Here is a 24394-nt window from a genome sequence, read left to right as displayed (position 1 = left end):
ACTCGTGGGAAGTGACAAAGCTCTTATAGGACCAGGGCACAAATAATAATGTAATAATAATCAATAATTGTGCTCTTTTATTTAACCATCTTACATATTCACAATTTTCAATTAATAAGGTTTTATAACTCACCACAGGTTAATGAGAAGGGTGTGCTTGAAAGGAGGCTCATAACGCAATGTTGGGTTGTATTGGAGAGAGTCTCAGTCTTAAATCCTTTTCCACACACAGTCTGTGCCTGTATTTAGTTTTCATGCTAGTGATGGCCGAGAATCCACATCAGTGTCTTAACAGAGTGATTTTCCAAGGCAGGATACTCTGAGCGCAACTCAATCCAGAAATTTGGCAGTGGCTTCTGATTTTAAATGACATTTTCACAGAACCGCTTGCAATTTCGATGAGGCTCTCTTGTTCAGATATCGGTAAGTGGACTGGAGGCGGGGAATAAAAGGGATAACGAATCCAGTTTGTCATCCATTTCGGGAAAGTACCTGTGTAATTGCGCACCCAACTCAGTCGGGTGCTTCGCTGTTTGACGTTGTCCATGAGCTTGTTCATTTGCACACACAATGATGGAAAGACCTGTGTGTTGTCCTTGTTAATGCAGACAGAGAAGAGCTCCAACCTCTTAATCATAGACTCAATTTAGTCCCGCACATTGAACATAGTTGCAGAGAGTCTCTGGAATCCTAGATTCAGATCATTCAGGCGAGAAAAAACATCACATTTCCTGACATTTAATCCTAGTAACAATTCCCTGTCTTAGGTTATTAGGATCACCACTTTATTTTAAGAATGTGAAATGTCAGAATAATAGTGATTTATTTCAGCTTTTATTTCTTTACATTCCCAGTGGGTCAGAAGTTTACATACGCTCAATTAGTATTTGGTAGCATTGCCTTTTAAATTGTTTGACTTGGGTCAAACATTTCGGATAACCTTCCATAAGTTGGGTGAATTTTGGCCCATTCCTCCTGACAGAGCTGGTGTAACTGAGACAGGTTTGTAGGCCTCCTTGCTCGCGCACGCTTTTTCAGTTCTGACCACAAATTTTCTATAGGATTGAGGTCAGGGCTTTGTGATGGCCACTCCAAGACCTTGACTTTGTTGTCCTTAAGCTATTTTGCCACAACCTTATGAAGTACGCTTGGGGTCATTGTCCATTTGAAAGACCCATTTGCCACCAAGCTTTAACTTCCTGACTGATGTCTTGAAATGTTGCTTCAATATATCCACATCATTTCCCCTGCCTCATGATGCCATCTATTTTGTGAAGTGCACCAGTCCCTCCTGCAGCAAAGCACCCCACAACATGATGCTGCCACCCCCTTTTTCCCTCAACATAACGATGGTCATTATGGCCAAACAGTTTGTTTCATCAGACCAGAGTACATTTATCCAAAAGGTACGATCTTTGTCCCCATGTGCAGTTTCAAACCGTAGTCTGGCTTTTTTATGGCGGTTTTGGAGCAGTGTCTTCCTTGCTGAGCGGCCTTGCAGGTTATGTTGATACAGGACTCGTTTTACTGTGGATATAGATACTTTTTGTACTGGGTTCCTCCAGCATCTTCACAAGGTCCTTTGCTGCAGTTCTGGGATTGATTTGCACTTTTCGCACCAAAGTACGTTCATCTCTAAGAGACAAAACGAGTCTCCTTCCTGAGAAGTATGACGGCTGCATGGTCCCATGGTGTTAATACTTGACTACTATTGTTTGTACAGATGAACGTGGTACCTTCAGGCGTTTGGAAATTGCTCCCAAGGATGAACCAGACTTGTGGAGGTCAACAATGTTTTTTCTGGGGTCTTGGCTGATTTCTTTTGATTTGCCTATGATGTCAAGCAAAGAGGCACTGAGTTTGAAGGTAGGCCTTGAAATACATCCACAGGTACGCCTCCAATTGACTCAAATTATGTCAATTAGCCTATCAGAATCTTCTAAAGCCATGACATTTTCTGGAATTCTCCAAGCTGTTTAAAGGCACAGTCAACGTAGTGTATGTAAACTTCTGACCCACTGGAATTGTGATACAGTGAAATAATCTCTGTAAACAATTGTTGGAAAAATTACTTGTCATGCACAAGGTAGATGTCCTAACCGACTTGCCATAACTATAGTTTAACAAGAAATTTGTGGAGTGGTTGAAAAACGAGTTTTAATGACTCCAACCTAAGTGTATGTAAACTTCCGACTTCAACTGTACACGAGAGTTCAGGGGCCTTGCTTTAACAAAGTTAACCATTTTCACCATAGTGTCCAAAACGTCAGACATTCCATTGGCATCAAAAGCCTCTCGGTTGATGCTGCAGTGTACACAAGTGGCGTCGGGCGCAACTGTTGCACGCAAGTTACCACTCCACTTTGTCTCCCTGTCATAGCTTTTGTGCCATCAGTACAGATACCAACATCAGCAGCAGCTACATACGGACCGTTAGTGGTCTTCCCGCGAGAGAGTAACGGTTAATGTGATTGGATGTTCATTATTTGACTAGGCTACTTGTATTTGACATTGTGTTGTTATTTTGCTGAACACTAGATGGTTTCATTTTATTTTTGACAGTGAAACAAGGCCACTCAGGCGAGGGGGGGCTCACCCAAATGTATAGCCCAGTTGGAAAATATAAATTGACTGTAATAATGTGAAGGGGCAAAAAAAGTGAATCATTTTTATTTGGCGTACCCCCGACGGCATCCAGTTTGGGAATACCAGGTCTGGGAAAAGGAGACCATTCAACAGTGTACTGATGTGTTTCAGAACAGTGGACAGCGACCACAATCCAAAGCTGGACAAAGCGCGCTTGTTATGAAATAATATTTGTATTAGTGTTGCACCATTGTTCTTACATAATATAACCATATACATTTTCAGTACCACATGTCTTTGAGTGATGGACTGTACCATCCCCTTGCCTCCACAATGGATTAGTCCCCTCAGACAGGTGTCTTGTACACCATGATTTAAATTTTTTTTTGCTACTGCTCGACTACAGAAATCTCGGTCGACTAATAGCCTATCGACCAAACAATCGACCAGTTGACTAAATGTGGTCAGCCCTAATCATATGGGATGACTGTTCACATGAAATTCTCAATTAGGACAGAATTAGCCTATAATGTGCTCAGGGATAGAGCGAGCATCTTTGTAACTAACACTGACCACCTGCTCTACCAAGATATCATCATTGGCTATTAATTTAAGGCACCGGGTAATTGACTAGTTAACATTCAACACCTACTTGTGACTGCCAAGGTCATTTTTAGCTCTAAAGACTGTACTCCTGGTCAACATTGTGCTAGTAATCTCTCGGGCTCAGGACGTGAGCATGCCAAAAGTGATTAGAGGACGTGTTCTAGATGTGTGAATTCTTTCCCTACTTTTAAAACCCCTGTAGATTGTAGACTTTTTTTTTTTTTGACTCACTAGAAGGCGGAGTAATGCCATGCTGCTGTATGTTGCAAAGTCAAGAATCCATGGTCCCAGTCAGACCAAAATGACTACTGAAGTGCATTTTTTTCTCCCCTGAACACTAGGTTGCTGACATGAGCCTGACATGTCTCAACATGGGTATTCTTTTAAACTGCTGATCCGCTTAAGATATTCCAGACTGACCTAGCTAGCTTCAGGGCTCCTATCCAACAGTGGCTGATGTCATGCCTACCTGCTCAACGACTTTCAGAGGATTCCTGTGTCCCAGTCAACTCTCCGAGACGCCCCGAGGGCTGCTGACTAACAAAGAGACAGAGTTAGATGGGATGCATGACTCACTTCCTGAGGCTCTGGGTCTTGCCCCTCACTAGCAGCTAATCTATTGTTGGTCTATCCATGACCTAACACTATTGGTTGTTTTCCAGATCTTCGCTTCCTCCCGTGTTGAGAGCAAATTACAAGAATTTTACTTTGTCTGCTTTTCATGACGATTTCTTCCTTGTGAGCTGGGAATTGGGACTGTCAAATTCGAGTCTCACTGCTATCATAGCTGAGAAGCGCTAGTTTGTTTGAGAAGAGGTTGGTTACTTAGTGGTCTGACTAGTCAAATCTATTGAGGCAGTAGTAGAGACCTATTTCCTAGCTCAATGTGGTTGCTGTTCATCCAACCCTCCCGATGCTTGTCCACACATGGTCCCCACATGCCCCCCCCCTCACCTGGCCCCTGGCAACGACTCACGGGTCCCCCACTGAGAAGCGTTGACAACCCTAACCGACAATACCGTCCCTTTTTTAATTTCCTAGAATCTCCCATCACCTCCCTCAATAGCCCAGTGTACCTGCCACTACCAGACCCCAGCGAAGCTGCTGAGTCATTGTTAGGGGACGCAGGCAGGGAGCTCTTGTTGACAGATGGCCTTGGCGAGGCAAAGCTGAGCACCCTTCCCTCTACACAGCCCATCCCCGTCACATGCTGGGGTACACGCCAGAGGCGCCGTGCTCTTTTATAATTTACACACCTATTTATACATCTATTGTAATGGAACCACACCTCCGATCAATTTACCTACCCGACATTCTAGAGTAGATGGTGACGTTTCCCCCCCCCCATAGGTTTCATCCTTCCATGAACCCGTTTAATCTCCTGTATACCCAAAGCGAGGATTACGTTTTGTTTGATGGTGTCAGAGCTTCCCAACAGAATCCACTTTACCTACAGATAATACACAAACACTTGGTAGGCTATTCTGTTAAGTGGCTGAGTGTAGCACTGCGTTACTTCAGGCATCAGCCGGTGGTTGCTAAGATGAGTGAAAGGGGATGGGGGGGGTCATCCTTGAAGGAGGAGCGCATAATGCTGAGGAAGAGGACAAGAGAGCCCCAAGGGAAGGGTGTGAGGAGGAGGAGAAGCTCCACTCTTCCTTTTTTTCCTCTAGAGACACACAGAGCTGTGAGTGACTCATGTAGAGACCACATCTAGCATCAACTCATTTTTATGACTCATGATCTATTGATCTTTACAGGTAGAAAATAGTGCAAAGTCATTCTGCATTGGTCGATCAGTAGCTATAGTAGCGTACATTCCAAAACAGTTAAGTGAGTCACTATGTACATGATGGGCAGAATGAAAGTTAAAACAAATTAAATGAATGATCATGGAATGGTGGAGCTTTGTTCTGCAACTCGATAACGCTGGCCAATAAATTTGACCATCCCGATAGCTAGCATGATGAGTCGGTCTCCTAGTGCCTGGAACATCACTGTCTTTATCACTGAACACTGAGGGCAATGCCCCTGCTGTATCAGCCAGCCTGTATCTGTTTTGTAATGTAACACGGTCACCCTGCGGACTGGGGCGATCAATAAACCCAAGGTCATCCATACATTCAATGAACACTCTCCACGTCGTCTCTCATCACCCTCTAATGTGCCTGAGGGCACAGTACGACAACTGACTTTGTGGCGTCGTGGGCCTTGGAATGCCAAATCCTAGGTAAACGAAGGACCGACCGTGGACGAGAACAAGCCCTGTATTGTCACGTCGGACAGACCTTATCTCCTCTTCCTGTGTCAATCTTCCTGAAATGGAGACTGCGGACCCGTGTCTGGCCCTCTCGGCCTGAGTGGTGTATCGAACGCTGGCAGAACATCAATACCCTTTCGAGCGCTCAGCCGGGTGGACGTTTGCATGCAGTTGATGGTTACTTATTTTTCCACACTGCCAGTGGCGACTGGGTTAATCACTATACATGTGTAAATGTCGTTTGGGGTCAACTTTTGGTTCAGTGCCCGTAAAGCAGGAAGTCTAGGCTGATTTTTATTTATTTTTAAATTTAAGATCCTGTCTTCAAGCTTCCTCTTTTTCTGGGCCTTATTTCTGCCTTAATAGGTGGGGAGTACCAGGGCCGGGATGTTATAAAGGCCTTTGAATGCGTGGCTTCTCCTGTGCTGTCCCTGGTGAGGGTGGGCTGGGGGACTGCAGACTGGGTGTGTCCTGGGCCACATAGATGGAACAGCATGGGGCGGTGGGCACAGAGACCAACCCAGTGAGGCAGCCACCCACTTCACGGCATTGTCTCTGCACAGCAGGGATGCTTCCTGTGTTTGACCTTCTCCAGCCAATACAACCACAGATGAATCATTGTCTGTGTGGGAGCTAGGGTGTTTTCTCTGTTGGATAAAGATCAAAATAAGATCTTGTAGATTGTTCATAGAAATTAATGAACATGGGTGAACAACCGTTTAATTCAGAGATAATAGTATTCAGATGTGTCAACTGCACATTACTTTAAGGGTCTTTTTCCATTGTGTGCTGACCATAGCCTGTCTGTCTCGTTCTGTTTGCAGGAGCCGTTTGAGGATGGCTTCGCCAACGGGGATGAGCTCACCCCGGCCGAGGAGGCCGCAGCCAAGGAGGCGTCCGAGCCCAAGGGAGCAGTCAAGTTCGGATGGATCAAAGGGGTGCTGGTGAGTAGTCAACCGACACTCTGGTCGGACCTTTTTCACATCCTGAGAGCGTTGTCCCCCTGGTTACCTTTTTGTTATGTGACACTATCTGTGTGTGTCTCTCTCATTTAGCAGACATTTTCATTCAACGTGGCTTACAGTAATGCTTGCATAAATGTTTTACGCCTGGGTGGTCCCTGGAATTGTACCCACTATCCTGGCGTTGCAGAGTCACGCTATAGCAATTGAGCTACAGAGGACCAATGTGAAATTTCTGCCTCTACAATTGGTACCGCATAAGCACTTCTCTTTTTAGTCCTGACATTGTAGGGAATGCAGTGTCCTCAAGTTATTCTTGAACACAATGTTCAATGGCATAGACCAGGGATCATCTAGATTCAGCCGCTGGACTATGTTTTTGTTGAGCGAATGGTTGCGGGGGATGGGGGCGGGACATAAATGCTAATCATTTCTAGACTGCAAATTGACCGCAAGAAGCCCCCTCATTCAAAGTACAGAAAATTCCTTTCCAACGCCCACAATTTAGGCTCTGTAGTATAAAGTTCCCAGGTGGTTACTTAAACTTTATTTGGAATTCAGATATCAATATGCACATATTATCATTGGACTAAAAGAGTCCTGTGGCTGGCCTTTTTTGGGTTTTTTGTGTGCATATTTTTATTAGTTCCTATTGCAGTTGAAGAGGCACCTCAACAAGTGGTAGATTACATGAGCATGTCACCAAACAAACTGAGATGTGTGTGTCGATCACACTCTACAGGATTCTAGCAAGAATAGCTTTTGCTGATTAATCCTTCCAGGTCTGTCCAGGCCATAGCATGTTTCTGAGACTCTAGTGCACATGTGTCAAACCCATTCCAAGGAGGGTCGAGTGTTTGCGGTTTTTCGCTCCTCCCTTGTATTTCATTTGATGAATTAAGGTCACTAATTAGTAAGGAACTCTCCTCACCATGGTTGTCTAGGGCTTAATTGAAAGGGGAAAAAAACAAAACCCAGCAAACACTAGGCCCTCCATGGAATTAGTTTGACAGCCCTGCTCTAGTGTGAGCATCTGGCATGGTTGTAGCACGGTGTTCCCCAAACCTGGTCCTCGGAACCCCAAGGGTTTCGTGTACATTATTATTATTTTTTTCCCCTTGCTAAGCTGAATTCAAATAATTAAAACTTGATGATTAGTTATTATTTTAATTAGCTTTGTAGTGTTACGGAAAAAAACTAAATGTACACTTCTGGGTTCCCCAGGACCGAGTTTGGGGAAACTTTGTTGTAGCTACTTGTCACACAGTGCATAGTTTTCAAAATGTACAGTGCTTTTAACTACATCCTCAATTTTCAACTCTACTGATAGTTTTGTCACAGACTGTTGAGTTAAATATCAAATGTGTCTACTCTGGTCTTGGCACCTGTGCTCTAGCCAACAGCTTGCAGATACAGTGCGGCTAGGCTGATGGAGGTAGTCTACATGATGAGTTTGTTATGGATATGATATTTTAATTTGTCAAGCATCGATCATCATGTCACCGGAGTTAGACCCTCAAGCATCGATCATCATGTCACCGGAGTTAGACCCTCAAGCATCGATCATCATGTCACCGGAGTTAGACCCTCAAGCATCGATCATCATGTCACCGGAGTTAGACCCTCAAGCATCGATCATCATGTCACCGGAGTTAGACCCTCAAGCATCGATCATCATGTCACCGGAGTTAGACCCTCAAGCATCGATCATCATGTCACCGGAGTTAGACCCTCGATTATTTATTGGAAAGCAGCATCAAGCTCATCACCATGCACTTTCACCACCCTGTGACGTTCATCATAATGTATTTAATCAGTAGGCTCATGAACTGCATGCTTTCCTGAGCAGTAGTGGGAGGACCACACACCATGTCATTGCATGACTCCAAGTTTACTTAGAAATAACAGTTATTATGTCAATATTTGCACATAAATTACTTTTCCACTGTCATTTCCCGCATAATTAATTTTACAAACACAAAAAGATCCCACAATGTCGAACAAACATTGTTCGGCATTTATAAAAGTACACGAAACTTCCTGTTTCCATCACTGCTGTCATCATTTTTTTTTATTAGGTCTTTACTGTGGATGGAAACATGGTCAATGATTTTTATGCACTTGAAATTGATTAAACGGTGGTAGATATTAATGAATGTTCTTAAGAGGTTGACAGTGATTTGAATAGGCTAGTTATTATTATTATTATTATTATTATTATTATATATATATATTTTTTTTTTACTTACATCAGCCTTGGCCAGGCTTAGTCGGGCAGCCAACATTTATTTCATGATATCAACATTTTAATATCATGTATTTCATTGTTGTCCAAAGAGTTTGCCAATTTATATCAGGACTTTAATCCCCGTTTGAACCGTTCTTCTGACCGTAAATTGCAATCTTGGCGCTTGTAGCAATTTTGAATAGACAAGTCAATGCCAAGGCGAAACTGCTACTTTCACTAGGTTTGGAATTTTGCCCTCTAACATTCGGTTCAAATCTTGATTGAATACTCACCAGGGCCCAGTTTATCGGATAGGATTAAATGCATAGAAATCATTGACTTGAATGGTACTCCCGTTCTTTTCATAGAATTAAATGCATTGAAATACAATCCGATAACTTTTGAAAAGCTGTGCCCAGGTCTTGGACATCTAATCAGTGGATTCTCACCGGCAATGTTCCAAGACCAGGTTATTGGAAAGCTCTCTGCTGAGTGAAGTGTTCACATTACCTGACATGCGTCCTAACTGCCACCCCTTCCTCTGTGCAGGTGCGCTGCATGTTGAACATTTGGGGCGTGATGCTCTTCATCCGCATGTCATGGATCGTGGGCCAGGCGGGAATTGGTAAGACGACGCCCTGGAGTTGAGCTTGGGAGTCTATGTGAATTAATATATATATTTTTTTTTAATAAAAAAAAAACATGTTTTATTCACACAACCTCACCCCAAACCCCCACCTTCCCGACCATCCCTCCTCCCCTCATCTCTCAACCATTCACCGTCTAGATGCGAAATGTTGCCACACGGCGACATATGCAGTCAACTGTCACGCACTAGCTTGTTTTTCTAGCAGCGCCGCTACTATTCACAGGCCTTCTCAGAATGTGTGAATGCCAGGAGAGGTAGAGCGAGAGAGAGAGAGAGGGGAGAGCCTCAACAAGCAGATAATTGGCTGCTCATTATTGCCATTATTTGCCTCTTAGATTGTAGAAATGATAATGTTGATTATTTTTGTTGTTGTTAATCAATCATGACCTCCATTTTCTTTCACAGTTCTCTCCTGTGTGATCGTTCTCATGGCAACAGTTGTGACCACCATCACCGGCCTTTCGACCTCAGCGATTGCGACCAACGGCTTTGTACGAGGAGGTATGAACACTTGCATCTTTAAAACGTGTTTCCAAAAGAACCCCCAAGGACTCCCGGTTCTTCCCAGCCTAGTCTCTACTATAAGACTAGTTAGTTGCCATGTTCATCCCTCTATGAAACCATAAAACGCATGAGTAAATCAACATGGATCGCTAATGTATCATGAAAAGTAGTGTTATCTGTGTAACGGAAGGCTCGTTTTCTGATGGTGTAATAAATCTGACACTCCAGGTATAGTCATTGCAGTGCAGGCAAGTATAACTCAATCTGGCTTCAGGATGCGGTCAGTCAGGGTTTCATCCAGGTATAGTCCGGGGTGCCCTGGGGGGAGTTGAGCTGGGCTATTCATCTTACCTCAGCTAAATGTCCACCTGAAACAGCTGTGAGGTTTAGCCAGCAGCATACCACCCTGCATCCCACTGCTGGCTTGCTTCTGAAGCTAGGCAGGGTTGGTCCTGGTTGCTCCCTAGATAGGAGACCAGATGTTGCTGGAAGTGGTGTAGGAGGCACTCTTTCCTCTGGTCTAAAGAAATATCCCAATGCCCCAGGGCAGCGGTTGGGGACATTGCCCTGTGTAGGGTGCCATCTTTCGGATGGAACGTTAAACAGGTGTCCTGACTCTCTGTGGTCACTAAAGATCCCATGGCGCTTATCGTAAGAGTAGGGGTGTTAACCTTTTCTCAATATAGGGGGTGCTGTTTCAACTTTGGAAAATATCGTCTCCAAATTAAACTGCCTCATACTCAATTCTTGCTCGTACAATATGCATATTATTATTACTATTGGATAGAAAACAATCTCTAGTTTCTAAAACCGTTTGAATTATGTCTGTGGGTGAACCAGAACTCTTTCTGCAGCGAAATCCATGACAGGAACTGCGAAGGTCTGAAAACGAGGCTCTGTTCTCAGATCAGTTTAAAGCTCTGTATGTATCCTATGGGTCGACATGAACTGCACCCGCCTTCCCCTGGATGTCAGTAACCAATGAGAAGTGGGATGGAGTTTCTACGTAGTTCTCAGAGCTTATAAAAGGCCAAGGAACGAGGGGAGCTCTCTTTTCGACGTTCGTCATTGCGCAAAGCAAGACCTCAGGATGGCATTTTGAAACGCTCAGTTATCGACCTTAGATATATCCGTCTGTAATTTAATTCGATATAGGTGTTAGAAACATCATAACGAAGTTATTTTAAACCGAGTTATATCAGTTTATGCGAGTATATTGCTATTTTCGGAATTTCCTTAGTATTGCGTTTTGAGGATTTGGGCATGTTGTGGCCACATAGCTATTGTCAGCTGCTAATTCCGAAGTTGAAGACGACGTTTTACAACCAAGCAACGATTCTTTTGGACAAAGGACCACTTGCCCAAGATTCTGATGGAAGCTCGTCCAAAAGTAAGAGCTATTTATGATGTTATTCCGTATTTATGTGGAAAAATGTAAACGGATTTGTCCGCCATTATTGCGGCACTAGTCTGGCTGTAACGCACACTGTATGTCTAGTAACGTTAATTTTAAAAATCTAACTCAGTGGTTGCATTAATAACTAATGCATCTTTCATTTGATGTCCAACCTGTATTTTTTAGTCAAGTTTACGATTATTTATTGATTAGATTAGGTGCCTTTCCAAGATGGCGCCGGCCAGAATGCATGACCTGTTGCCACTGATCACATTGTATAACCACGATTTGTGCTGCTAAATATGCACATTTTCGAACAAAACCTGTATGCATTGTGTAATATGATGTTACAGGACTGTCATCTGAAGAATTCTGAGAAGGTTAGTGAAAAATTAATTTATTTTGGTGGTGAATACGTTATCGCTATGTTTGGCTGGAATCAATGCTGTTGTCTGGTTTGCTATTGTGGTAAGCTAATATAACGATATATTGTGTTTTCGCTGTAAAACACTTAGAAAATCTGAAATATTGTCTGGATTCACAAGATCTGTGTCTTTCAATTGCTGTACGCTGTGTATTTTTAAGAAATGTTTTATGATGAGTAATTAGGTATTACACGTTGCTCTCTGTAGTTATTCTAGTCGCTTTGGGGAGATTTGTGATGGTGGCTGCAATGGTAAACTATGATTTATACCTGAAATATGCAAATTTTTCTAACAAAACATATGCTATACAATAAATATGTTATCAGACTGTCATCTGATGAAGTTTTTTCTTGGTTAGTGGCTATTTATATCTTTATTTGGTCGAATTGGTGATAGCTACTGATGGAGTGAAAAAATGGTGGAGTAAGAAAAATTGTGTCTTTTGCTAACGTGGTTAGCTAATAGATTTACATATTGTGTCTTCCCTGTAAAACATTTTAAAAATCAGAAATGGTGGCTGGATTCACAAGAAGTGTATCTTTCATCTGGTGTCTTGGACTTGTGATTTAATGATATTTAGATGCTAGTATTTACTTGTGACGCTATGCTAGGCTATGCTAGTCAGCTTTTTTACTGGTGGGGGTGCTCCCGGATCCGGGTTTGGGAGGAACTAGAAGTTAACCCTGGTGTCCTGGCAAAATTCCCAATCTGTCCCTCATACCATCACGGTCACCTAATCATCCCCAGCTTCCAGTTGGCTCAATCATCTCCCCTCTCCCCTGTAACTATTCCCCAGGTTGTTGCTGTAAATGAGAATGTGTTCTCAGTCAACTTACGTGGTAAAGTAAGGGTTAAATAAATAAAATAAAGAGCCGAACAACTACGAATAGTGGCGTGCGAGTGTGCCACTGCACCATTAGCACATGCTTTAGTCAAGACAACAGATGGGTGATTCGGTTAGTATTGGTCCATTTTCATAGCTGGTAATAGTTGTGAATGGAAGTCCAGAAGTTAGTTGTTGTTTTCCTTCAATTTGTTACATCCCTTATCGGAGGTATTTTTTTCCTTCTGTGAGGAAGCTGATTTTTTTCTCTCTAATTATCAGCTCAAACTTCTCCCCCTCGGAAGTCAAGGACAACTTCACTGTACATTTTCCTTAATATCCCAAACCATTGGGTTTTAATTAACTCCCTCCTTCCCCGGGCCCTAGATATGCCATCGCCTCCACTCTCTAATCTCTTTACCTTGAGGAAGGTCAGGATATTGCAAACAAGAGCCTGACTGAGAGTGCCTTTGCCAGATTTAATAATGACTTGCCTGATCACTCGCTGATTTCTCTTTCGCTAGAATTCTGATGCAAATCACTTCTCTCGTCCAATCATATCCTTGTCCTTCAGTCAAGTTATGCAAATCTACCGGAGTGTGTCAGAGCATGCATCAAATGTAAATAAGTACAGAAACAGTTGTTTTTCTTTTCCAAGCCCACTCCATGTGAATTCTTCCTCACTTTGATGAGAAACCATCAACAGAGGATAAAGAAAATGTGGAGTGGCTTTAATTGGGAGTATGGAACGTTCTGGCCCGGTGTTGCCTAGTGTAATCGGAGATGGCATCAGGTCAGATCGCCAAGCGTTCATCAGTGGGCTGATTTGGGAGGTCATGGGAAGGGCACCACACCGTTATTCTGCCTCTCCCACCCCACCTGGCCAATGTTCATCAGCGTAGACCTAATTAATGTCTGGTGCTAATGGCCACAAGTCTTTCTTTGATCATCTCCGGTGACGCAGTAGCTCTTCAGGTGTCGATGGCTGCAGGTGTGTTGTTGCCTTTAATCTTCAAAGCAAACATTTGATAGCTGTTGTTGGTTCTGTCTTGAACAGAGAGCCCTTAGACATAATAATGTTATGGACCCATAACAAAAAACAGAAACCCTTAATCAAAAAGCTCAAGGGCATGTTGTTAGAAACCAAGACTACAAGACTGTCATTGTTGCTATTACAGTCCAGCCAGTTTGTTTACCGTTTTTACCAGCTCTGTCTGACCTCTGCTCTTCTGAACACTAGACTAGCCACTGGTACATAGAAATGAGACTCTCGCCAATAGATTAATACTGCAGCTCATTTTATATTCATTCATTCGAGGGCTCGCCAACAATCTGCTCAGTGCTCAGGTTTGCAATCCTAATTCTACCCTCGTCTCTCATAATAATTGACTGACGAGTTGCTCAAGGTGTCGTTATGCTGATTTACAGTACTGTTTTGTTCCCTTTTCTTGGCATGTTTGGATTAATTGGGCTGAGGGTTCCCACGCTACCCATAAACTTACTTTGAGAACATTGAACTTCTCTCTGGAATCAATTCAAATATGGAACCTGCAGAGCAGTGGCCGGCTCACATGACATTTGCTTAGTCTCCTGTGTTTGGATATGGAATTAGGTGTCCTCTACAGGTGTGATTTTTACCAGCTGGACCTGGCTATCGTTTACTTCCCTCATCCACGGAACTAAAGATGTATTCTCTTAGGACCTCAACGAGATGTGCCCTGGTTCATTTGGAGTGTAATGAAAGGATGGGGGGAAAACACTGGCCACACATTGCTCCCAGTTTTCGCAGCATGAGGGGAAATTCAATAGTGTGTTTCTAAATCAGTGGTTCTCCCTCAAGTCACAGAGCTGGCAGGTAGGTCTGAAATGGATATTGGGATGCTGTCTCTGTGAGGGCAAGGGAAAACCAAGGATTCCATTTTGTTTCAAATATCCTAGTGAGGAAAAGATGAAACTATATCGTAGTAAATGATATTGGTGTTTTCAGCGGGGTATTCCTCCTGGAGACCGCATATTCGATTCATTCTCATAAGGTTTCACGGCTACCACTGACCGATTGTCTTTGGCGTCAGGCAGCAAGGGAGGCTCCATATAGTGTCTGTTTTTGTTTAGAACAGCACAGTAACCATCAGCTCCTCCTCTGAATTGATTTATTTCGAAGTAGACTAATCCATTACCCTTGGGTGGAATGCTAAAACCTTTTTTCCCCCTTGGTAATATTTGTAACGTGTTCAAACATGAACGTCCCCCCCTGCTGCTACTGCACCTGCTTTAGCAGGGTGAAGTTGGTGCACTGTGATGCAGTGAACTGAGTGTCAAGAGTAGATTGAAATCACATGCCTTTCGTAGGGTTTACTGTAATACTCCTAATCACAGCACCGTGTAGGTTTCTAATCCCATCCAAACTAATCTTTCCAAGTATTCCAGTTATTCCCACATCTCCCTCCAAATGGTCTCTCAATATCAAAATGCCCCCTTCAAAAGGGCAAATCAAAATGTGCTCTCTGGAAAATGGTTTTGCAATTTGACTTTGATGCTTGAGTGTACTTGATTTAAGTGGAACGAAGAGAGCCAGCAAAAAAATCAAGAATGATCCCACATGAATTTCTCTACCTACTCATGCCCTCAGAGATGAGTCGTTTTGGTTCCTGCCTTTGTCTTGTCCTCCACTTGTGTATGTAGGAACACCTTAAGTGCTCTCCAAAGCTGTCAGCAGAGACATGGCATAAAGAGAGCTCAACGAGGAACACTACTCAGCCTGTCGCTCTACGAACTCATCGGGCAGCTAAATGTGTCAATTTTGTCTCCCATCTTGGAGCTACTCTACCATCTCCACTCTCATTTGAGCTGATATGTTGGTTTAAGTGTGTCGTTGAGAGGAGTGTGCTGCACTGCAGCGAAGGTTTGACTGATGTAGGAGAATGCAATAGGCTAGCCTACATATGACAGTTATTTGATTAAACGATTTGTGTTGAACCTTTTTATAAGAGACATTAAATGAAACCCAGTTTTAAATGCCATGTCCATCTGTCTGTCTGTCTGTCAGGAGGGGCGTACTATTTGATATCAAGAAGTTTGGGCCCAGAGTTTGGCGGCTCCATCGGTTTGATCTTCGCCTTTGCCAACGCTGTGGCCGTCGCCATGTACGTGGTGGGCTTTGCCGAAACCGTCGTGGAGCTCCTTGCGGTAAGTCACTGAATCTTTCCCCATGTCGTCATCGACGGTTACGTGTCTATCTCTTTCAATACTTTCTTTTAGGCATTTTTTAATTGCTTTTTCTGGGTACATCTTTGGTTTTTACTCAGAAGGTTTTGCTGATTCATTTAGTCCATGTTGACCGAGCCTACCGTTTGGAACATTGTTTCAACATCTGCAATAAGCCTAATCTAATTGGGCTTTGGTTCTCATGATGTTGTTCAATGTTTTATTCTTGGGTTGTTTGCAAGGAGGACTGAAAACCCACGTTATTTTTAAAGGATGGCTCATGCAAAATTCATAATGACTCTTCTCCTTCCGAGGTCTTTCAAGTATTTTAACCAAGGATTGGCGCGGTACAATCGTGGCCTTTTGGTCACTCCTTAGTCACAGAAGCATGCCATTGGCGTCATTTCTAAGCAGCATGAAATGTATCGAGGTTAATGTCCTCTGTTCATCAGACTTCAATTTGTTTTGTGTTTTAGTAGTGCTCTGTAATAAAATGAGGTCTGATGTTTTGGGCCTTTCTAAAAGTGGTTGCTTAATGTACAGTACCAGTCAAAAGTTTGGACACCTACTTATTCAAGGGTTTTTCTTTATTTTTACTATTTTCTACGTTGTGGAATAATAGTGAAGACATCAAAACTATGAAGTAACACATATGGAATCATGTAGTAACCAATAAAGTGTAAAACAAATCTAAATATATTTGAGATTCTTCAAAGTAGCCACCCTTTGCCTTGATCAAATCAAATCAAATGTATTTATATAGCCCTTCTTACATCAGCTGATATCTCAAAGTGCTGTACAGAAACCCACCCTAAAACCGGCAAACAGCAAGCAATGCAGGTGTAGAAGCACTGTGGCTAGGAAAAACTCCATAGAAAGGCCAAAACCTAGGAAGAAACCTAGAGAGGAACCAGGCTATGAGGGGTGGCCAGTCCTCTTCTGGCTGTGCCGGGTGGAGATTATAACAGAACATGGCCAAGACGAGACAAACTACTGCAGCATAAATACTGGAGGCTGAGACAGGAGGGGTCAGGAGACACTGTGGCCCCATCCGATGATGACAGCTTTGCACACGCTTGGCATTACTGTATGTTGCATTGTACATTCTATTTTGTGAGTTAAGTATTAAATTGTAAAGCTGTTGAAAATAACTTTAGCAGTGAAGTTGATATTCTCCTGTAATTTCTCACAGAGCGTGGATTGCGTCATGACTGATGAAATCAATGACATCCGAATCGTCGGAACCATCACAGTCATCCTTCTCCTGGGTATCTCCGTGGCAGGAATGGAATGGGAGGCCAAGGTAAGATAACATACAACTATGTTTGATTGAATAGAGCTCTCAAACTATGACTATCTAGAACTTAAGGTGATATTGAACTGCAACTTGTCTCTGATGTCGAGCCTAAAATAAGCAGAATTCCTTCCAGACTGAGTGAATGCAGACTTTGATGTGCGCTGTGTAGTTGGCTAGATTTAATGCATGTGACTAGTGCTAGTTGTAGTTGGGAGGTGTGGTGAAAGTCGAGCTAACCTGTCCATATGTTCATTCTGTCCACAGGCTCAGATTTTCCTGCTGATCGTTCTGATCACGGCCATCTTTAACTACTTCATTGGCTCCTTCATCCCCCTCCAGTCCAAGGAGTCGCAGGGCTTCTTCGGCTACGACAGTACGATGCCTTTGGTTCTCCCTTTACATAACACAAACTGACATGACTGTCAAACAAAATTGAAGACTGTCAAAGACAATTAGATTGACACATTAGCGGCGGTTGGATTGTGGACCTATAATAATTCTGATGTCATGAGCTCTGTATGAGCACGGGCTAAAATTGTGCCAGAGATGTTTTTGCTGAAATCACAAAACCAAACGAACTGGATTATTTGAAATAAACTTTGCGACCTGATTCCCAGCTCTGAGATCGAGTCTGACTGTCCTAACATACACACTGCTTGCTTTGTCAGCATTTTCTCAGTTTTGCTTAACCCGTCCCCTTTCCCCCCTCATTGCTCTAAGGTGGGATTATGATGGAGAACATGGGTCCGGACTTCCGGGGCACAGAATCGTTTTTCTCAGTCTTTGCCATATTCTTCCCTGCAGCCACTGGCATTCTGGCCGGTGCCAACATCTCAGGAGACCTTTCTGTAAGAACCCCAGGTCATTGTTTAAAACAAAATCACAAACAAGCAAAAGACTAACCTCAATTAATTTACAATGAATACAATCAATGGAACTCCTATATTGTCTTGATTTAAAAGCCTAGTGTGTGTGTGTGTGTGTGTGTGTGTGTGTGGGGGACTTGATATGAAATCAATGTTGGAGACTAAACATTTATTTATATTCACAGGACCCACAACTGGCCATTCCAAGAGGAACACTCTTGGCCATTCTTATCACCGGTATTGTCTACCTGGGTGTTGCAATTTCTACTGGTATGTAGTATTCGCCCCTAACAAGACCAAATAAATATAACAGAGACAAGGTTTGACATTTTGTATTTTTCATTAAAGGTTCATGCATCGTGAGAGACGCAACAGGAAACGACAATGACACTCACAGCGCCCAGATCATGGCCAACTGCACCGACGCCGCCTGCAAGTTCGGCTACGACTTCTCCTCCTGCAAGAGTGACAACGGCCTGTACAACTGCAGATATGGACTCCAGAACGACTTCCAGGTATGTCTGAATGTGTGCCGTTTCCCACCTAGAACGGAAGCCATTTTGTAGCAATATCACAGTTGAGTAGTGTTAGGTTCTCATTCTCAGAGTAAAAAAACTCTAAGGACACTGTGGAAGCTTAACCAAGTAAAATTCTTCCCAGAGGGTCAATACAGCTGCATTCAGACAAAACATGTTTCCACCACAACCAGTGTATATATACTCCAATTTAGGCACTCCTCCTTCTCTCCAATCCTTACATCTTTTATGGTTCGACAGGAAGACGAAGTGATGGGGTAATAGACCATTCCTTCTCCCTTAAGGGGATCTGACCTGACCTCAACCCCCTTGATGCCTACCTCCACCCGTATCCCCTATAGCAATCCTGTGACTTCCTCCCGTCTACTCGGCACATTCCAAAGCCATCTGGCTCTTACAGATAACCATTAACTTCTGATGTAAAAACCAGTCTCTATCACCCCTCAGATACTATAGTTTTACTTCTGATGTATCATGTTTCTAGGATAGCCATGTTCCAAGTGTGTCCCAGAATCCAACAGTAGTGAGGGGAACTTGAAAAAGCATACTTGGTCCTCTTCATTCCGGGTGGGACATAAGTTGTTGAAGAAACGTATGAACTCTGCCATTTAACCTTTCACATGCTTTTTCCTCAGGTCATGAGCATCGTGTCTGGTTTCGGACCCATCATCACCGCCGGGATCTTCTCCGCCACTCTGTCCTCTGCCCTGGCCTCTCTGGTCAGCGCCCCCAAAGTATTCCAGGTAAGTCCCTAGACTACCCTCCCCAGATACCACTTCCCTCCTCTGTCCCTGCTAGTCAGTTTATGCTTATACTATCCATACTGTATGAAATACTAACATTGTCATGTTAGTTACTGTCCCATAGACGCAGATAAAAGGCAAGATTGTGATCTCGTATCCCAATGTTCCTTTGTCATGTGGTGTCCTATCCGCAGATTAGTATAGCAGTGTCCAATTCCAATGATTTTGTTCCTTCTCCTCCAGGCTTTATGCAAAGACAACATCTACCCTGGCCTGGAGATGTTTGCCAAGGGCTACGGCAAGAACAACGAGCCCCTCCGCGGCTACATCCTCACGTTTTGCATCGCTCTAGCCTTCATCCTTATTGGTACGTAGTACGCTATCCAGGTTTCTGCATCGAATGACAACACTATTATTCACAATACGGAATTCTGTAGGGTGTCAGGAATGTGACATTCCGTAGTATAGTTCTGTCCTGTTTGGGACTGCCAATTACCTAAAGAGCACTATTGAATGTCTATGGACAGTTGCCAATCAACATATACAAAATGCTAATCTAAATAGCCATGTTTTTGTTTCATTTTAGCCAAGTTGAACATTATCGCTCCCATCATCTCCAACTTCTTCCTGGCCTCCTATGCTCTCATCAACTTCTCTGTGTTCCACGCCTCTCTGGCCAACTCGCCAGGTAAGGCCTCTCTGGCCCACTCGCCAGGTAAGGCCTCTCTGGCCCACTCGCCAGGTAAGGCCTCTCTGGCCCACTCGCCAGGTAAGGCCTCTCTGGCCCACTCGCCAGGTAAGGCCTCTCTGGCCCACTCGCCAGGTAAGGCCTCTCTGGCCCACTCGCCAGGTAAGGCCTCTCTGGCCCACTCGCCAGGTAAGGCCTCTCTGGCCCAATCGCCAGGTAAGGCCTCTCTGGCCCACTCGCCAGGTAAGGCCTCATTTCCTGAGGAAAAGTTATATATGCAGAAAGACCGGAAGTTTAATACAACAAAAAAACTGCCACAAAGGTCCTGACTATAGCCACAAATACAAATATGGTACTTTGCTGAAGAAACCTCCTAGATTTGCTAGTTAAAGGGGCAATCTGCAGTTGTTAAATCCTTTTTTTTTTTTTTATGGACAGCTTTTTACCGAAACGGGTGGGAAGAACGCGTTAAACGTTTCAACTGCGGATTTCCTCTTTAAGAGTAAAGTCATGAGTCTTAACTTAAGTCAGTGGTCACAGGTCCTTTTGGCTTAAATACTTGATTTAATAGGAAATGATAGGACTTCCACACTAATTACTTCCAGTACAAGGCATACAATAGTCATCCCTTTAAACCACTTCAATGAAGTTATGCAATGGTGGCTCACAAGTTGTCATTCCATTTACTATAGAGGCTAGCCACATGGAGAAGACATCATACCCAGTGGAGTGTTTTTCTTTTTTAGGTTCACTTTTAATGGCTCATCCAGGAATACCTTTTAAACTGATGTCAACTATATAATTACAAATAACATTTGTTTACACTTACACAGCACTCCATGGACGGTCTTCCTAGAAGCTAGGCACAGCCATTCTATGACAGCCTGTATAGGGACTGACAAATCATCTTGAAGGCAGACCCTTTTGACATTGTGGAGGGAGATGGGGCAGTCCTAACTCTGATTCTCGGTGAATAAGACTTGTTTAATATGCATGGCTCCAGTGAAATGTGTTGCATAGAGTCTTATCTATCTTTGCCATTCCCAAATAACTCAGGCATGTCATTACTTAAGCTATCTGAACATATCCGGCGAGTTTTCTTAAATAACGGCTACTGCCATCTTTATCTTAGGGAAGTAGTTTGGAATGAATGGGAATGGCTCAATGACTCATAATACACACTCAATAGTATGCAATTGATACTGTACTTGGCTGAAAACAATACTGCTGAAAAGCAGCGTGCTGCTCTTTATTATTCAATGTAACACATTCTCTATTTTGGATTTGACCCTTGTCTGACTGATTTGTGTCGAGGTCAAACCTCCAGAGGATGGGGTTTAGTACTGAAGCTAGCTTGGGCATAATGGGACAGTGTCATTAATTATCACTCGGTTGATCAAAGATGGACGCTGTCCACTCAGTTTCGACTGTCAGTCTAACGGTGTCAAGAAATCAAGATCTCTGCTTAGATTTACTTTTTTTTAATGCCTAGTTGAAATCACTTATGCTTTAGTCATGATGGAAGAAACAGATGAACCATTTTCAATGTGATATTTTTAACCTGTTGTATCGTTCAGCAGTCGTTGTATAAAGTGACGTTTGTTTTTCCCTTAATACCAAAAAACCCTAGGAGAACAGAAGGTAGAGTTGATATCTAATTCTGACATTGTCCGCACAGACCATTCAATTACACAGACTTAAAGGGTACATGACTCACCAAAGGCAAGGAAATAGACACTTGGCTTCTCACCTCTAGAAACTCTCAACCTGGCAATGTCTAACGCCTTCTTTTCTGGCTCTAGCCCATTGTCTCTCTCCCATGACTGCATGTAAAAACAGTCATGTGGCAAAGAATGACGTCACAAACAATGTACCCTTTAGGTCCTGTGTTTTTTTGTAGTTCTTGTCATTGTGTAACCGTGCACACAGTCAAACTGTGCCCCATTGTTCCAGTTTACTAAACTCCCACTGGTCTAGTGTCTTTAGTACCCAATAAACGGGTTTCCAGTAGCCGTGGATGTAACATGCTCTTACAATGTTTTAACTGGTTGCTAACTCTGAATTTTAACTCCATTTTTAATCCAAGTGCATATCCATGCTCTTATTCATTCAGTGACATTGCCATATTAAGCCGCCTCCCATTGTTTTGTTTTTTTAATGATTCAGTAATTTCACTAAAACCATGTATGTGAAGACTAATGCAAGTCGTAAATGTGCTTTACGACAAGAGCTTTCAGCTATGGTAAGCGGCTCGTCATAGAGTCACTGGTTCTTCATAGACATGAGGGGCAGATTTGATCGAACCTTTTAGATTCTACCTCTTTTCAAGTTCACATTTTCTTCCTTAAATTTGGTTATATAATTCCCATACCAGCCCCTCTGTCTTTTACAAGGACAAATGTCCTATGCTGTCACCCCTTGGTATGGCTGACCCCTCAAGTGCATTTTATGAGGGTCCTTCTAAGGAAGTTCACCTAACGTTTCGCTGAACCCTAGGATGGCGCCCCAGCTTCAAGTACTACAACATGTGGGTGTCCCTGGCTGGAGCCGTGCTGTGCTGCGTGGTCATGTTCGTCATCAACTGGTGGGCAGCCTTGATGACCAACGTCATTGTCATGGGCCTCTACATCTACGTGAGCTACAAGAAGCCCGGTGAGTGACTCGTCAACAGGCCAAGTCGGCCATCTTGGATTGCCTCAACATCGACTAGTGTTATTTTGCCAAGATAGGTGCTCATTGTGAAACTTGATGTTGATTATTGTTGACGTGGATTATCGGTTATTTTACTTTACAAATTATAGCAGAATCTTTCATGAATTAGCCTACAAAAAACATTTCCCGAAAGAGGTCCTATTGAAGGTCAATCGATGTAAATTACACTTTCACCATTTAACGTAAATAATTGCCTAGTTCTTTTGATTCCACTGAAATGTCATCCTCTATGATGAAGCCACATTAGCACAGTGCACTGGAAGTCAGTCCCTTGATGCCCAAAGATGCTTTGAACACAGAATGTGAATCAGGTCCCAGTATTGATATTTCAAGTTATTTTATTGCTGATGCACATGTGTATTTTGGTGAAGTGGTAAGCATTTGCATCACAATGAGGTGTTTGTTATGCACCCTCTGCTGCAGTGCAGCCCAGGCCAACACGGTTTAAATGTATTTATAGCAAAACGCAGGGTTGTGGAAACTGTCTGAATTCAACCGGAATGAGCTGGCTATTCACAATATGATATTGCATTAAGAGTGGCTTGTGGCTCCATTTGCAGGTTAGAAAATAACATTTTCGTGGGAAACTTAGATTTTCTGTTAATTAGCATATGGATTTCTGAACAACTTTTTGTTCCTTCTATGACGTTATCTAGTACATGAAGAGACTTTCCCTCCGGTGTTTCTATGGTGATTTGCCAAAGGGCTGGCTCGTTCTGTTAAGCTACCCGCCCACGCAAGGCAGTGTGACATTAAATGGGGGCCTTTTTGAAATGTCTAGAGCTGGGAGGGTGCAGCATGTGGGGGACCAGCTACATGCTGCTACATGCCCTCGCCTGTGTTGGTGCTCAGCCTCTCTGGCCTGGCTGTGGAGGTCCCCAAAGGGGTCAGATGGCTATCTGGGTCCCCAGATGATAGGAAGGCCCCAAATGGGACCTCTGGGTAAACACACCTGACCTGCGCTAGAAACCCCAGCAGAGCACCAGACACCAATATAGACATCTACAGAGAGGCTTTGTATGAACCCACAAATACACACATGGCTTCACACACTCAGTTTGACATGCATCTCTAATACACAAATGCTCTCCATCACAGCTTCACACACACACATACACACACACACGTACACACACACACACACACGTACACAGCATCCCTACTGAGTCCCACACTGCATGGAAGTTGCCCCAGTGGCCTGACCGTCTTAATGGCCACCCATACAGGGTCCTGACTCCAGAATGTGACTGTTTGTCCTGTCTTCCAGATGTGAACTGGGGCTCTTCCACTCAGGCTCTGACATACCACCAAGCCCTAACCCACAGTCTGCATCTCAGCAGTGTTGAGGACCACATCAAGAACTTCAGGTACTGTACAGAACCCATTCCCATATACACACGCTTTCACTTCTTAGACCAAAGGAAAGGTATGTCTCGTCTTCAAAATGCGCTCGCCCGTATTTATTTAACTAGGCAAGTCAGTTAAGAACAAATTCTTATTTACAATGATGTCCTAACCCGGCCAAACATGGACAACGCTGGGCCAATTGTGCGCCGCCATATGGGACTCCCAATCACGGCCTGATGTGATACAGCCTGGATTCGAACCAGGGACTGCAGTGACACCTGTTGTACTGAGATCCAGTGCCTTAGACCGCTGCTTCACTCGTGAGCCCGAAAGGCTAGATTCTTTAGTCACTAAACCGCCTAATTTTCACCACCGGCGTCCGTTCCGGTGTTTAAGTTTCATTATGTTACTTTTTAAATATTTACTGGGTAAAATGTATCGTATTCAGGAAATCTCTATCATTCACATTGTCATAAAGGCTGTTGCCCTCATAGTTCTAAAAGTATCTGATTGGCAAATTTGATTAACGACGACTCCTTCACTTAATTACCGTTCGATGCTGC

General features: G+C 43.4%; 1 protein-coding gene across 2 annotated transcripts in view; it reads left to right on the top strand.

Annotated features, from left to right (window-relative positions):
• slc12a2 (solute carrier family 12 member 2) overlaps window positions 1-24394 on the top strand; it is a 74859-nt gene that overhangs the window by 28422 nt on the left and 22043 nt on the right. For both annotated transcript variants that reach the window (XM_055875381.1, XM_055875380.1), the window contains exons 2-15: window positions 6277-6396; window positions 9191-9266; window positions 9696-9791; window positions 15485-15624; window positions 16835-16945; window positions 17204-17312; window positions 17660-17787; window positions 17991-18075; window positions 18154-18320; window positions 18977-19084; window positions 19328-19451; window positions 19671-19772; window positions 22269-22424; window positions 23752-23851. In XM_055875381.1, coding sequence (XP_055731356.1) covers window positions 6277-6396; window positions 9191-9266; window positions 9696-9791; window positions 15485-15624; window positions 16835-16945; window positions 17204-17312; window positions 17660-17787; window positions 17991-18075; window positions 18154-18320; window positions 18977-19084; window positions 19328-19451; window positions 19671-19772; window positions 22269-22424; window positions 23752-23851 — 1622 coding nt within the window. The remainder of the gene's footprint in view (window positions 1-6276; window positions 6397-9190; window positions 9267-9695; window positions 9792-15484; window positions 15625-16834; window positions 16946-17203; window positions 17313-17659; window positions 17788-17990; window positions 18076-18153; window positions 18321-18976; window positions 19085-19327; window positions 19452-19670; window positions 19773-22268; window positions 22425-23751; window positions 23852-24394) is intronic.

The sequence above is a fragment of the Salvelinus fontinalis genome, chromosome 21 (assembly GCF_029448725.1).
Source record: "Salvelinus fontinalis isolate EN_2023a chromosome 21, ASM2944872v1, whole genome shotgun sequence".
Taxonomy (NCBI): domain Eukaryota; kingdom Metazoa; phylum Chordata; class Actinopteri; order Salmoniformes; family Salmonidae; genus Salvelinus; species Salvelinus fontinalis.
This window is presented reverse-complemented; position numbering and strand designations above follow the sequence as displayed.